The sequence below is a fragment of the Charadrius vociferus genome, unplaced genomic scaffold (genome assembly GCF_000708025.1).
Source record: "Charadrius vociferus isolate BGI_N301 unplaced genomic scaffold, ASM70802v2 scaffold32, whole genome shotgun sequence".
Taxonomy (NCBI): domain Eukaryota; kingdom Metazoa; phylum Chordata; class Aves; order Charadriiformes; family Charadriidae; genus Charadrius; species Charadrius vociferus.
Window position 1 is genome coordinate 2,691,712 of NW_009647856.1, and position 15,217 is coordinate 2,706,928.

Below are 15,217 nucleotides of genomic sequence, written 5' to 3' on the forward strand. Positions count from 1 at the left end.
TCTGACAGAAGATGACACCAAGTTTAAGATGAGAATCACTTTTTCGTTAAACTCTCAAGCATCTTTACATTTTTAAAAACAGAAGTTTATCTCCTTCCTTCCTTCTTTCCCTCCTTCCTTTAAACTAACAATTTACCAACCTACCAAAACTTAGCTGGCTAAATGATTCATTTTGGAAGAATAAATTACTCATCATAAAGCCTTCCAATCATGGTGAACTTCTGATGAAGATTAGCCAATATTTTCATTTTATTCAACTAGTTTGGACAAAAGTGATGTTCAAAGCAGACATCGTGGTGCTAGTAGTGTGTATTGGGGAGTACATTTTCTTTTTTCTTTCTTTTTTTCTTTTTTCTTTTTTAAATAACAGTTCATGTAAAAGAATATAAATCTTCAAGATATCCAAAGCTTAAAAGAAATGAAAGTCATATACATAAGCTATTGTCAGGGGAGCCCTTTTACATGAAGTCATCAAGATTACAACAACAAACAAACAAAAAAAAATAATCTTAGATTCCCCAATGGAGCACGTACAGAATTCTGTTTGGATGGCATAGATGATGCAGCATTCACACACGTTTAAGTATTCAACACTCCAACATGCAGCCACCGTGGGTGCCTTTATGAGTCTCACAACGAGTGATAACCAGACACGAGCACTGCTCTTCTGCTGCTGTCTGAGTAGCTGACCCTTTTTAAAATGAAACTGAGGCTATCGTTTTGGCCGGGTCTTGATTAAGTTACGCAGGTTTTGGTTTAGCAAGGTCATAACTGGCAGTGTCTGCTGCCAGATAACAGCCAAAGCAGGACCAACTGAATTCCTACCATAGACCACAGTGATGGACTCAGACCAGAGACACCACCGCAGTCAGCCGAATCTTCCTGTTGACAAGAAAAGAAGAAATCATTTAACAACAATTGCAATTAAACTTCCTGAGAAGTAATCTACATTTTAGTCTTCAAGTTTTTGAACTAGCCTTGAGGCATCCTTTTTGGTCTTATATATGTCATTTTTCCTAAAATAACAGCAAAATAATTCCTGGATGTTTGTCTGATTTTTGATACAAAAAGTGGTATTACTACATTAACTATAATCATGGGAGGATTGAATACTCACAAGGCTTACTGCAGTCACTTCTGAACTAGATGGGATACTTAAACAATCAAACAAGAAATGCTACGGGATATACCTGGGGGCCCCAGTAAGCCACATATTCCTTAAAAATACACCATTTTGGAGATATTAAGTACCAATTTATTGCAAGGAAAGATGGAAGAACAGATAACTTGTATCCCACTTGTATCCCTGTTTCCCAATTTTTCATCTTCTTTTTCATTTTAAATAGGCATCAGATACTTCTTCTATTACTATTACTATTTAAGATTAGAAAACAAATACCAGAATATGTTCACGTCCATTTCATCAACATGATCACACATTAAAAGGAATATGCTCTGTAGGTGAAGATATGATGAAAGAGAATGAAAACCCTTTCTCTGTCTCTGATGCTGAATTCAAGTATGAGAACTGAATTTTCTGTTGGCTTTTTGCACATGTTTGATGCAATCTGTAGAGAAGACACCTTCCAGTTTGTGGGCTCACCCTGAGCTGCACCGCTCTGTCACACATCAGTGGACCTAACTTCATTATGCCAGACAGCAATCCCACCTCTTTTCCCAATTCCTCTTTACCATTAACTGCTCTTATTTAGTCCCACTTTGCCTATAAGGCATAACAGCTTTCACATTATGGGCTTACACATTAGTCTGGCTGAAATACATTTGATACCTGTTCTGGAGTCTGTAATATCTTTACACCTTCTTGTTTCTCAGAACTGATACAATCTATGTTTAGCTGCCTAAAACACCAGGACAATGTTCCAGCCATCCCCTGCACTGCTCTGCCCACCGAGTCTGAGATTCACGGGCAGCTCTGAAGGCTGAAAATAGTTGGTCTTCCTCTTGTTTTCAGACTACCAGTCTGTACGCGTAGTATAAAAAGACACTTTCCATTTTTCATGAGTGTCTGAGCCTCCAAGGACAAGTCAGCAGTGTAGGTGGGAAGTGACTTAGGTGTATTAGGAACTGCGGCAACTTCTTGAACAGGAGGAACATATGCAGGGAAGGACAGGCTGCACCTTAACAGTAACAAAGCCCGACTGCTGGCACAGAAATTAAAAAGGTTTCAGAACAGAAAGCAGAGGAAAGCCAATAAGCATGGAGCAGCTTCTGGTTCAGACTGGCATGCCACTGAGGCGTATGTTACTAATATTTAATGTGCCTCAGAAAAGGTTGTGGGATTTCAGGATAAAAAGTACAATCAGGATAAATAAAAAAAGGCTCAGTAAAACACCTTTCATTTATTGTCCTATCCTTAAGCAAAACTTTCAAGTGCTGCTACATCAATGCTAGGAACATAAAATTACAATGGGACAATGAATAAAAGTCATCAATGAACCATTTCAAAATAATACACGTCAGCAACCTGGTGGAAGGACAATAATCAGCAGGACAGAGCATTGTCAGGCTACCAACTTTGTAAGAACAGCAGACTAAGACATACAGCAGAAGGGTAGTATGTAAAGGATAATACGAAGTGTAATAGCATAAAGTTATTACAGGAAAAGGAAAGTATGGTGTAATCTCCATGGTAAGAAATTTCAGTCTAATAATAAAAATGTAACACTAGTATTGCACTGTTGACCACCTGATCAAGGTGACAATATCAATTATGAAATGTTATGCGAGATTAGAGAAGCCACATAGAGACTGGATCAATGTCTTATCAAAATGAGATGTAGAGATCACATTTTTGAATATGACAAATGACCGCCTTTTGGGACAGTCTTTGATGCTTGGGGCCGTCTTCAAAATTGTTAGTAGAGATCTGCTCTGTATAGCTCTAGTAGCTCCGTAGACAACAATGTAATAGGATTTAGCATTGTTGTGTGAGAGACCAAAACAAAAGATAGCAATTTCAAGAAAGGAAAATTACCAAAAGCAGTTAAAAAAAAAACAACCCACCCCAAACCCAAGAAAACAGGAAAAAAATCCTTAACAAAAATAAAATAATAAAAAAAGCACAAAACCCCCATGAAGCATAATCTCAAAAACTAAGTCCCTCACGAGCATCCAGAAAAAAATATTTAAAAATACTGCATCAGATATCCAGGTAAAATGAATGCCACAGTTAGAACAACCAGCCTCCCACACCCCCCCTCCCCCAGAAACCCAAGCTCAAAACAAATGAAAACACACCAGCACCCCTCCCCCCCAAAAAAAAATAAACAAACCCCAAACCCCAAAGAAACACCCCTGCGTGAATCAGTAGGAAAATCGAGTAAGCTTTCCTAGGGAAAAGGTCAGTATTTAAGCAATCAAGCTTACTCAAATGAGCAAGAATAGGAAAGCACATAAAAATGGCAGATTAGATATAAACAGGAAATTAGAAGGGCTGATAAAGAATTTTTAATGACCTCCTTGCAAACCATGCTGAAAATGATAGTAGAAAGTTTTGAATAAATCAAAATCACAAAGCCAAATACGGAGTTAGGGCAACTGCTTGATAACATAGGTGTAAAGAGGGAACTTGGGGATTACAGGGCACAGCGAACAACGTCAATGAGCTCTTTGTGCCAGTTTTAAGGGGTGAAGACTTTAATAAGATCCCAGTACATACAAAGTATCCTCTTAGGCAGAGAGGTCCGATGAATCAGAATCAGTTTGGAATAAATATATGGGAAATCAGATGAAGCAAACACATTAGACTCAATACATCATCCGGTATTACAGCATTCACCAGTCTCCTTTAGAAACTTGGATGTGAAAAAAAAAACAAAAACAAAACAAAACCCAGCATTTAAGTTCTTCAGGAAAAAAAAAAAAAAAAAAAAGAAGAAAAAAGTTTTCATTCTATCCTAAAGCAAATAGCTCACGTTAGCTGCCATTCTTTAGCAGTAGTAGCCATTTCCAGACATATCTCTGTCATCTGTTAGCTTTATAATTTCGTTCTATAATTTTGGCTTTGTTTTTTGGTTTGTTTGGTTTTTTTTTTTTGTGTGTGCTTTTTTTTTGTTTTGTTTTATTTAATTGATTGCACTCTACAAGTTCAAAATTCCTAAGGTTTCCGGTTAACCAGTAAGTGATAAGTGAACTCTGCTGTGCCAGATTTGGAGTAGGATGCGAAGATTTGAAGATGCACTGAACTTTCTGCTTTATTTAGTTTGGCTCTGTCACTTTTTGCATCTGCATTGTGTCTTGTCATGTAGCTATATTTCTATTCAAAGCACCTAAAAATAACTCTGTTGCTTCTTCCCCACAATAAGTACCATCAGAAACAGAATTATCAGTAAAGGTTTCTTCTCACGTTAATTCAATGAACAGTACTCAGTGTTACCTCTTGGTATTTAAGATTCTTATCACTGAGATTACTTAGAAGAGTAATCTTTGAAGAAACAGCCTAAAGTAAAGCATGAGGTTTAAAATTTTCCAATAGAGGGGAGATGTCTGGAAAGTAAGTAAGAAGGTCTTAAACAAAATTGTGCATAATAAGAAGGGGCAAATATCATTATAGTGAAAATGGCGTCCAGTATGGATGCAGAGCAGGTGGACCTCCACAGATAGAATTATACAGTACTCAGCTTTTATGTCACCTCTGCATTAGACCAAATATTGGGTAAATTATGTTGATGAATTAATCCCACAACTATACGCACTTGAAAAAGAAACTCCATTCTGTTGCCCATTTCAATTTGCTTTTTGAGTTTTTTTTTATTTTAAACTACATCACAATTTATGGGCACTGCTTTTACATTCAACAGTTAGACTATGTAATATTCCTACTGGACTGAAAAGAAATGTTTTGATATCTATTGCTCACTCTCTAAGACTACACAGAGCAGTTTTTAAAAAGATTCACAGCTTCACAACAGTGGAGAATGTCTTGGAAACTTCATGCAGGAGAGGCATCTTCTTATTATGAATGACAGAGTTAAGCTGTACTAGACAAAAGTATACAAGGTTTATACACATATTTCAAGGTTGGTAAGATCTTAACCTCATATTGATCAAAGTTACATTGAATTTCTGAGGTCTGTAGATTATTTGCAGTGGTAAACCAGCAGTTCTGCCAAGAACAATTTCTAAGTATTCTTTCTGGAATCAGTTATTCATTTGTGTCCTAAGCCAAGATAAAAATAGTAGTGGCAAAGAAGGTACAGTAAATCCTATATAAATTACTTTTTCCTCCGCAGCATTGCACATTGTAATTTTCTTGTGTGCTTTAACTGTTGTGAGAATTACAAGAAGTGTAACAAAAAGAAAAAAGGAGGATAAAGTCTGATTACATGCTGATTTACATAAATTTAAAGAATCAACAATTTAATGGAAATGAGTGGGATCCCATTACTAATTTGTAACCAGATTGAGCTAAACGTCAGTTTTGAATGGTCTTCAAAATGTCTTTTTTTGAAAACACTTCCCCCATGCCTGAGCTTTAAGAAAACTTCTCAGCTGTTTCCTGTAAATGTTATTTTTGAGATTTCTTATAAAATTTCTTATAACAAATTACATAGCAACATTTTGTCTTATCTTTACCTTATCATCTCTTTACCTCCACCCAGACATTTAGACACTGAACTATTTTTAAGCAGTTTCACTGAAATTTTCCCACCTGTTACATTAGTCACTATTGTATTAGTCACACAGAAAACCTGAATAACCAACAGATCAGTTGGGGATGTCCTCTCTTTGTTGTTTTCAAAATAATATTCTGTATATTATTTCTCTTTGAAGACATAAAAAATAGGAAAAAAATTGGGAAGAATCCTATTTAGCCAGTTTCATTTCATCAGAAGTGTATCAGAAATTTCTTGCATTAATAAGTCACGTGTCAAATTTCCTTGCATGCTTGAGGTAGAGAAGTGCCAAATTCAAATGTCATCTCCTGCATGTCATGCCTTACTATGATAACTCTAGAGAGGGTTATTTTACAACATCACACACTGTGAAAATTAATCAGCACTTGCAGAATGGAAACGAATGCTTTTATAAAACCATATATTCACTGTTAGGTATCAAACCCACATATTCATTGCTATATATCAACATTTCCTTGAAGGCAGCGCAGGTCCAGAATTTTAAAGACACACAAGGAAATATAAACACAAATATATACACATATACATGTCTAAGTCTATAAACATACTTGTTACTCCTTTAGAAGTACACTATAACTATTTAATGTACTAAAACTGTCTTGAAGCCTAATTCATTTATCAGAACCCATTGTGCTACACTGACTATAAAAAGGATAAAACAACAATATCTGCCAAAAAGCTTCTGATCTGACCTCTGATATCATCCAGTTACCTCAAAGTTATACATTTTATAAGCATATGTTTTAAATGCATCATATTGCATGGTGAAGACCTTTGCTTTTACTCAAGAGTCATTTGAAGTCCCAGTGTATGGTCTTTCATAAATGTTGTGTTACTCTCCTTTGTCTGGACTACTACACAAAGCTGTGAAAATTGTACAGCTGCCCACACATAGATCAGGGATACAGCCAGTCCCAGCAAGATGTATACAGTTGTCTGGGCTGCTAATAACCCTCCAAGCTCTCAACGATGTCCCTGGGATCTGGTGGAAATAAGACATTCCCAGAAGGGACTAAAAACCTGTAGAGCTCTTCTCTTTATTCTTGGGCATGGCAAACAAAACCAGTGTGCACATACAAAGTAAGAGCAAGCTATTCAAGGGGGTGATAAAGACTATGTTGTTATCCCTGATTAAAAAAAAAAAAAAAAAAAAAAAAAACCTGCCATTACAGAACATGATCGGCTGGTTTATATCTGTGTTGGCTTCAGTGATTTTAATAAAACTACACAGATTAATGTCCAGTGAGAACCCATTTCTAAAAGCACAAAGTTATTACAAACAGGATGGATGAACAAAATTACCTGTATAACTTTCTGCTGCCAAAAGTCTATCAGCTAAAATTATATTCCGTTGGTTTTCCAGTATTTTGGTTTGCCTCCTTGAGCAGAAAGACCATTTTGGACATAAAGAATTCAGCTCAAGGTGAGTCTCTGCTGCTCTGTCTACATTGGACAGTAGCTTTTTAATTAAAATAAGGTTACTTGCAGAGCAAGTTGAATGAGTAAGAACATGAGATGCTAATCTTCTAGATTTTAATGTGAAATACAACTGGCTAAGGGTAAGGGACTTTCAACCTTGCTCACAACCTTCAGCCATGGCTGTGCAGGTTCCTAGGTTTGCTAGAAATTAGATCATTTAAATACAGAATTGGAATTTTCAAAATTACTCAAATACAGCTGTTAAACAGGAATTTAAGGTTTTTTGTTTTTTTCGGGTTTTTTTTAAACTGATGTTCGAGTGATATTAAGTGAACCTTCCCCCAAGTATAAAGAGAACATAAATTGTTGAGAAAAAAACCTATTCTAAATGGTTGCAATTTTAAATATTTTACTAAACTAACTCTGAAAAATGACCTCTAAGGTTCGATTTCTGCCTCGCAGTTGGCTGTACTTTGATAGATATGTTAGTATCTCCCTCTAGTGGTTTTCTGAGTGATAATATTGATCAGAAACCCCTCCAGTGTACAAGGTCATGAATTTTATTCTCATTAGATGGGCAGCTCTCTTGAAAACATGTCACTAGACAGTAGTGCACACTCTCACACTATTAAATGCAACAGTCTAAAGTGCCAAGGCTTTCATTATGAACCCGAGTCTGCACTACGTCAACCTGCAGGACTTCATGTATCCATGTAATGAATTAGAAGAAAAAAAACCTACCTTCTGCTGTAATACTGCAATTAATATGTTCAGGTTGCAAAAAGTAAAAATATGACTTTACTGAATTAATTGTTTAACCAAATTGATGCACACTATTACCTTCCACCATTAACATTTGCGGAACATGAATGCAGTGAAAACTCCTGCCATTATTCTTACACAGAGGACTCATCTTTGCTATCCCTATGTACAGCTTTCTTTTCACGGGTATTATAGTCTCTTCTAATTACTTCATAACTTTGTCTCTGTGCAGAAAACTTTCTTCTTCTGTTTCATTTCAACAAGGACAAGGGAAAAATGTTTTGAAGGGAGTGACTCAATTACTACAAGTGCAATCTCAAAAGTGCCAATCATATAAACCCAACAGGTTCCCGTATCTTTGTATTTGCTATAGGAGAGTCCCTTATGTTCTGTTATTCTGATTTATAAGGCTCCAGACAGGGTTTTTTCATATTTAATTTCCCTTAATATTGCAAGAATAATTTGCTCCAGACTGTTGCTTTTGGGGCTCACTTCATTCTGTTTTCTTTTGTATGCTTAGTAAGTAAAAAAGTCTGCTAATTTTTTAAGCCAAGAACAAAACAAAAAATTAGAGAAAGTAACTGACCATCCACACCACATGAAAACTTGCAGAAAAATGAAGATAGGAGCGGACGTCATGGCAGAGGCACGACTCGTTGTGCATATAGGCTGATCCTATTAATAACGGGCAAAGTAGCAAGTAGAGGAAAGGAAAGAAAACACAGAAAAAAAGACATACAAGATGAGATATCATGCAGATTGCTGGCAGTTAGCAGAGTTAATGTGAAAGCATCCACCCAAGAGCAAGAGATTCACAGCAAATTTTGCAAATAAACTTAACCAAAACAATCCACTGTTACAAAACACATGACTTACACACTGATTAGCACATCAAGCTAGTGAGCAAGAGTTGTACTTTCACACACAATCGTATCAGGAGGATTTGGGATATTTACTATGGCCAAATGGCTTTTGGATGATTTTTCAACTTTGTTTAACCTTTGTTGGCCAGTAAGAAGATTTCCTTTTTAAAGTACCATTTGGTTACTAGAAAAATGCATTGAATACCAACTGTCTGGACTTTCATGCTACAGACATGTCACCAATTGTGAAAGAAAATCACAGAATATACTGGATTAAAACCCAGTATACAGCAGTTATAGCCAATTAACTGCACTAGTTTTGGACAATCTTTCATTTGCAGAAATGGTCTAAAGCATTAGAAATGCATTTTAAAAATATTTGTGTTATATAATGGCAGGTACTTCCCTGTTCAGTACTTTTTGCCTTGAAATTTATTTTGAATAATTTGACTTCAACATGTTGCCTTTCATACAGTATTTCAAAAGGTAACACAGAGATTATATTAAAAGTAAATTATATATGTGGCACAGTTATAACTTTTCTCCTTCAAAACTTTGATGTATACAATACAAACACCATAGTTTTGCTGATTTGAGTAAAGCAATGCAGTTTATAACTGTTAAGAATGTGACCTATTTGCAGAATTTCTAAGAGGAACAACATCCTAAACCAGATAAAATGTTTTTAATTGTTTAACAACATCTTAAATAATATTCAGAAACACTGATATAAAAATACTACTTCTAAGACAAGATTGTCATCTAGTTGTGAAAGCCATTGAAGAGCTGAATTTGACAGCACTGTACAGACACCATCAGTTTTACTCTCACTGTTGGCTTTTTTTTTAGTGAGAATCATGTGTGAAAGTGCAATGGTTATAGGAAAGGCAGATAAGAAAGCAGCTGTTATTTTATGTTAATCATGGGAAACTTGAAATAGAGTGGCTATGGTCTAGAATGAACAGTATGTTTAGTGATAGATAGGTTACTAGGCACCAAGGTACATTTAAACATAGTTTTCACTGCTCTTTTAAAACAGGTCTACAATTGTGTTTAAAGGTAGTCCTAAAGTCTTACAAGTTCAGTTTTACCTGTTTGGCTTCATCAAAGCAAACATCAGGACCTTTTCTGTATCTCGGTTGTTTGACCATTTCACAAGGATTTGGCCCTTCATCTGTTTCTCTGGTTAAGGACCGTGACTGTTTTTCATGCATTGTACATTAGCAAGATTAACATTCGTTTTTTTCTTTTGTGGGAGAATCGAAGTTTTATGCTAATCCAGATAGTATCGAAATAAACAACAATAGTCTCAGTTCCTTGTTTAAACTAAAGAAAACCAAACCAAACCAACCCTCCAGATACATCAAAATCAAATAACCTTTTTTTACTCTGCTTTAATCAAGAAATAAATATCCTGTATGAATTTTTTGAACCAGTGCTTCCAGAACCATACACAAAATAAATATAAAAGCTGAGTTTAAGATTTTCTGTATTGCTTTTATTACCATCACACAAATATTACAGAAAATATTTGATAAAATAGTATACTTTCATTTGTACTTATTTGTTATAGTGTATGTTACCATTGAGTTATTCTGCTAAAATAAAGCTACACAGCAAAAGTGAGGAAGCCTGTTTGGAAAAGTAATTTTATATACAGACTGAATATTGCAGTGAAGGCCTATAAGAAATACTGGTTTTATTATGTGTACACCTATATTATCCCAAATATCATAGACAAGATCATCCCATTGTGGGCTTTGATAGTAAATGATAGAAACCCTAATCAGACCTCATTTGCATTCAGAGATAAAGGGAGACAGAGAAAATGCTGTCCAAACTAATAACAGAACAGCAGGATAGAAACAGGAGCAGTGACATGCTATTAATTAGGTAAATGTAAACATGAAGTAATGTTTTAGCTTACATCTCTGAGATCTGTAATTGCTGATGTTTAAGTGTAAATACTATACTTCACATTTGCCACAGGCTAACAAGGGACACAAGCCATTGCAGCATACTTGAAAGGCACAGATATGACAAACTGCAAAACCACCTTCTGTTGAAACCTGCTTATATTACCATTCAGTATGTTAAGCTTTTTTTTATTTCACTGTTGGTATTACACACACTAAAGCTAAGATAGGGTGCTTTATAAAAAATAAGCACTAAAACTTTACTTATCTTAGCAGTTCTAACTTATCCCCGAAGCAATCCCGTTCCTGAACTACTGCGGAGCACTGCAGCAGCCTCATCACAATGAGTGGAGATGCCCAATGGAAGAGAAAGCAAGAGGACAGGGAACTTACTTCTACAGATCTACATCTGTCTTCATTCAGATGTTATCAGACTCACCTCCCCTTTCCTCTGCCGGGGCCCAGCTGAAAGGGAAGTCGAAACATAGAAATATTCTAAAAGACCACGTGCACAAGCAAAACTATACCAGGCAGAAGGAAGCAGAGTCTAATAATAACCATCTGAATAGCACCCAAAGGTCATTCTGTCTGCTTGTGTGATGTTATGCTACATCTGCATTTCACAATGCACCTCAGTTATAGAAAAGGGAGAATAGCTTAGTACTGCATAGATGGAAGAAAAATAAAATAGTTCATTTAGTCAATATAAGCCCACCCAGCTGCCCTGGCTGCCATATGAGGTCATTTACTGTTTTCTAGAAGGTTTGGGCTCCACCAGGAAATGCAGTTCATGTGCCCATTTCCCATCAAACGTGCCTCATTTTCTATAGCAAGTGCCATCTTTAAAATCAGACAGTGGCAACAGTTAATCAAACTGTCATGGGCTGCAGCCAATTAGAATATTAGGCTGTGTTTACATAGTTCTATGACGACATGAGTATTGCTTCCACCCCAATGTAACTTCATTTTCAGCCCAAACGTAGGTAGAATTCCAGTTTTGTTAATGTGGCAATGAACGCATTGCTTGTGCCAAAGAAACACAGTCATCTCTACCACCATCTACTTTTCTTTCAGGAATGGGAGAGGCTGTCTCAACTAACTTCCTGACATGGACAAAAGTACTACTAATCGTTTTCCATATTCTGTCATAATAATCTAGTTTATCATTTGATTTATCATCTCTGGCATGCTATCCTCAAGCATATATAGCAGAGAAAAATTGAGGTGAATTTCTCCTGGCCTAGAAAATGTGTATGTTTGTTTTATGCATTTCCATCACAATCACCTACAGGTATCTACTGGAGTGACCAGGCTAGGGGCATAGAGATTGGCATGAAGGTGATTGCAAATTAGAATAACCTTTCACATGCTGTTAATTTTAATGCATGTATTGCAAGGACTCTGCATTCTATGTTAGGAGCTGGATAAGCTCTAACCTTTGATGGTTAAAGCAGTTTCCACAAGAAACAAGCAGTTCTCATTGGCACTGAGCACACACTAAAGCGCCTCCATCACTTCACCTCAGTGTGGCAGGCATCAGGGCAGCATCCCAACTTTCCATGACCAAACACTCTTATCTTGGTGTTGCCCTTTTTTGTTATTTCTCTAGACAGACATACCCTTGTCTTTTCTAAAGGCTCAACACTCCCAGGACTCTCAGGCTCCCCTTGCCTGTCCTGTGCTCCAGATGCCAACCACCTTGGTGGCCCTTCACTGGACTTCCTTCATCATGTCATTGTGGTACTGGGGAGCCCCAAACTGTACACAGGACTCCAGGTGCGGTCTCACCAATGCTGAAGAGATGGGATGGATCAATTCTCCCAACCTGCTGACTACACGCCTGCTAACATAGCCCAGGAAGTGACTGGCACTCTTTATTGCATGACACAGTGCCAACTGATGTTCAACTTCTTGTCCATCATGATCCTCAAGTCCTTTTCTGGAAAGCTGTTTCTAGTCACTCCATCCCCAGCCTGTCCAGCTGTATGTAATTTCTCTGTCCTGGATCCAAGACTTTGCATCCGTCTTTTGGAAACTTTGTTAAGTTCCTGTGAGCCCATTTCTGTTTAGGTCCTCACAAATCACAGCTTTGCTCTCTACCTCAATGACTGCTGCCTCAGATCATTTGTGACACAAATATCTGCTGTTTCCAGTACTCCAATGGCAACCATGCTACCAACATGTGCATAAACAGGTAATTTTTTTCCAAATATATTCCAGTATATCGTAGCCAAAAATCAATCCACACTACTAAATAATGTGATTTTAAAGGATACCCGGCTTCTCCGCTTGCATCAGTGGCTTTGGGTCACAGGAGCGGCACAGCAGTTGGCTGTCACTAATGATGAATACTAGATTGGTGTTTGAAATCTTCTCTGCATGATAAAGTCTGGAAAAAAAGCCAACAAAAGCCTATGTTTAAATGAAGCAAGGAAATCCGTATTTGAGAAGGGCACACAGTATTGGAATAAAAGTAAACTAATTCCACAGATTCAGTCTGTCTGCTACTGTTTATCTTTTCCATTAACATAGAGCAAGAATCATTCATAACAAATTTTGTAATCTTTTCGACGTTTCTATGGTTCCCCCTTTCAACTAGACTTAGTAGTGGAAAAAATGGGAAAGAGCATAAAATGACTTTAATTGAGTTAATATCTAGCTCTGTAGTGCAACAACAGTAGCTGTACTGAGAAATAAAATCAGTTCAGCCTGGATTCTTCCCCTAATTGCACTGAGAAACCCCCCATTCACAAAAACAAATAAGCAAACAAAACCTCAACACATAAATATAAACCTGTCTGTAAGAAGGGAGAGAAAGAGGTTTAGGGCATGTATGCTGTGTATCGAATGAGTATTTGTTGTATTTTTATGTACATATAATTCCACAAAACACCTTTAAGTTAGTAGGGAAAACAGAGAAAAAAACCTTAATATTTATTAGTCTTTAATAAATATATTCTACCTGCCAAAGAGAGGTAAATTCAGGACAGTCTAACAACTTAATTGCTTTTAGTGGATTCTAAATATATTTTCACACACATATAAAACAACAGGCAAGTTTTTTCATCTAGGTGGCTACCATTCTATATAAGCAGAATTTTATTACTTAGGTGTGAATTGAACAGATTATTTCTGAAATTTCACAGATGATGAGTTTGTACCACTGACTGGGTACAATAAGAAGACAAGATACCTGTTAATTAAATAACTGATATTGTGATTACATAGCTAGTTGTTTTAAGCATCTTAGATTGTCCTTTCATACTCATTCCCACACTGTGGCAATATTTTTGCAATATTAGCATAATAATTTCTGTAGTCTTTCAGTAAACTGAACTAAAGAACTCTTCTGAAAACCCACAACCAAAAAACCCTACAAAAACCAAAACCAAACCCCAAAACCCCAGCTTAATGAGTTCTCTGCACAACCAGGTACCACAAAAACACATACTAGCAACATGGAGGAAACTGTGGAAGTGGGAAAAAATGTCTGGGTGTTTTGGCAGTATTCACCACTCTCCAATGTCCTCTGTCTTTTTTTCCTGGCTTCAAATATTGTCTTCAAGGAGTTTAAAATCTGGCTGTTAATTTTAATTTCTAAGATATTTTCAGATACTCCTAACATATGGAAACTTTCAACCCAGCAGGCTTTTGTATGAAACGCAGTATTGAGTCCAAGCTGTTATGCTTCTGAAGTGTCCCATTTTTTTAACATAACATTAAACATCATCTTGAACAGGGACATGGTGCCTGAAGAGTAATTCTTTTAATCACAAAACAAAACAGCATGGTTTGCTTTATAAGACCCACAGCTCTTAAATCATGAGCCCTATGGACTAGAAGGTAAATTTGAAGATAAATTGCATAATGTCTTGGTCATAAAAAATTCTAATACATAAACAGATTGAAGAAAATAATCTTCTGAATACTGCAGAATGCTTTTAAGTTCACACAATAAATTAAAAGAAAATAATTTGTAACAGATAGAAATACAGTGTTGATGGAGCATATACAGACTATAAACCAAAAACTTGATTAAGGTATTTCTATAATTCTTCAATTATTACAGTTAAAATTAATTCTGAACAAATACAAAGAAAGTAAAATTTATCATTTTACTGCCTATATACTTCTTTGTCTTCCTTAAGTAAGTTTGGTATAATTAATTTAAAATGTATTTTTTGTTCTTATAATAGCGTCAATATGTTTTGTAAAATAAACGAATATCCAAAAGTTATTATTTTTATTGAAGAAAATTTACCTGGAGCAGTTTATACAGTCTACAATCCCACTGAAAGATTTATCATCGTTTTCAAAGAAATACTGAGTTTGCTCAGTGATACAGCTTGTTTTAGGTAGGGCAGCACCGAAATCATCATCTTCCATGTCAGCTGATAGAAAGAAGAAAATAAATAAATAAATAATGACATTTTTAAGTCACAGGTGCAATGGGGAGATCCAAATATGGCCCCCAGCCTAGATTCTTACCTTCTACTTCACTCAAAGTTGACTCTTTAACATTCTCTGGACTTACCTGCCTCAAGGAAACGTGGAAAAGTCAAGCTCAAAAACAGCTGCTGTAAGATAGACCTGAACATAG

The 15,217-nt window shown here is 36.2% G+C and overlaps 1 protein-coding gene across 1 annotated transcript in view; it reads right to left on the reverse strand.

The window, feature by feature from the left end:
- Positions 1 to 357: 357 nt before the first annotated feature.
- Positions 358 to 15,217, reverse strand: part of CACNA2D1 (calcium channel, voltage-dependent, alpha 2/delta subunit 1) — a 420,200-nt gene continuing 405,340 nt past the window's right edge. The window contains exons 34-38 of the mRNA XM_009882926.1: positions 15,152 to 15,207; positions 14,879 to 15,008; positions 12,894 to 13,006; positions 9,793 to 9,875; positions 358 to 882 (exon numbers count right to left, since the gene is read on the reverse strand). Of these exons, the coding sequence (XP_009881228.1) occupies positions 766 to 882; positions 9,793 to 9,875; positions 12,894 to 13,006; positions 14,879 to 15,008; positions 15,152 to 15,207 (499 nt within the window). The 3' untranslated portion in view covers positions 358 to 765. The remainder of the gene's footprint in view (positions 883 to 9,792; positions 9,876 to 12,893; positions 13,007 to 14,878; positions 15,009 to 15,151; positions 15,208 to 15,217) is intronic.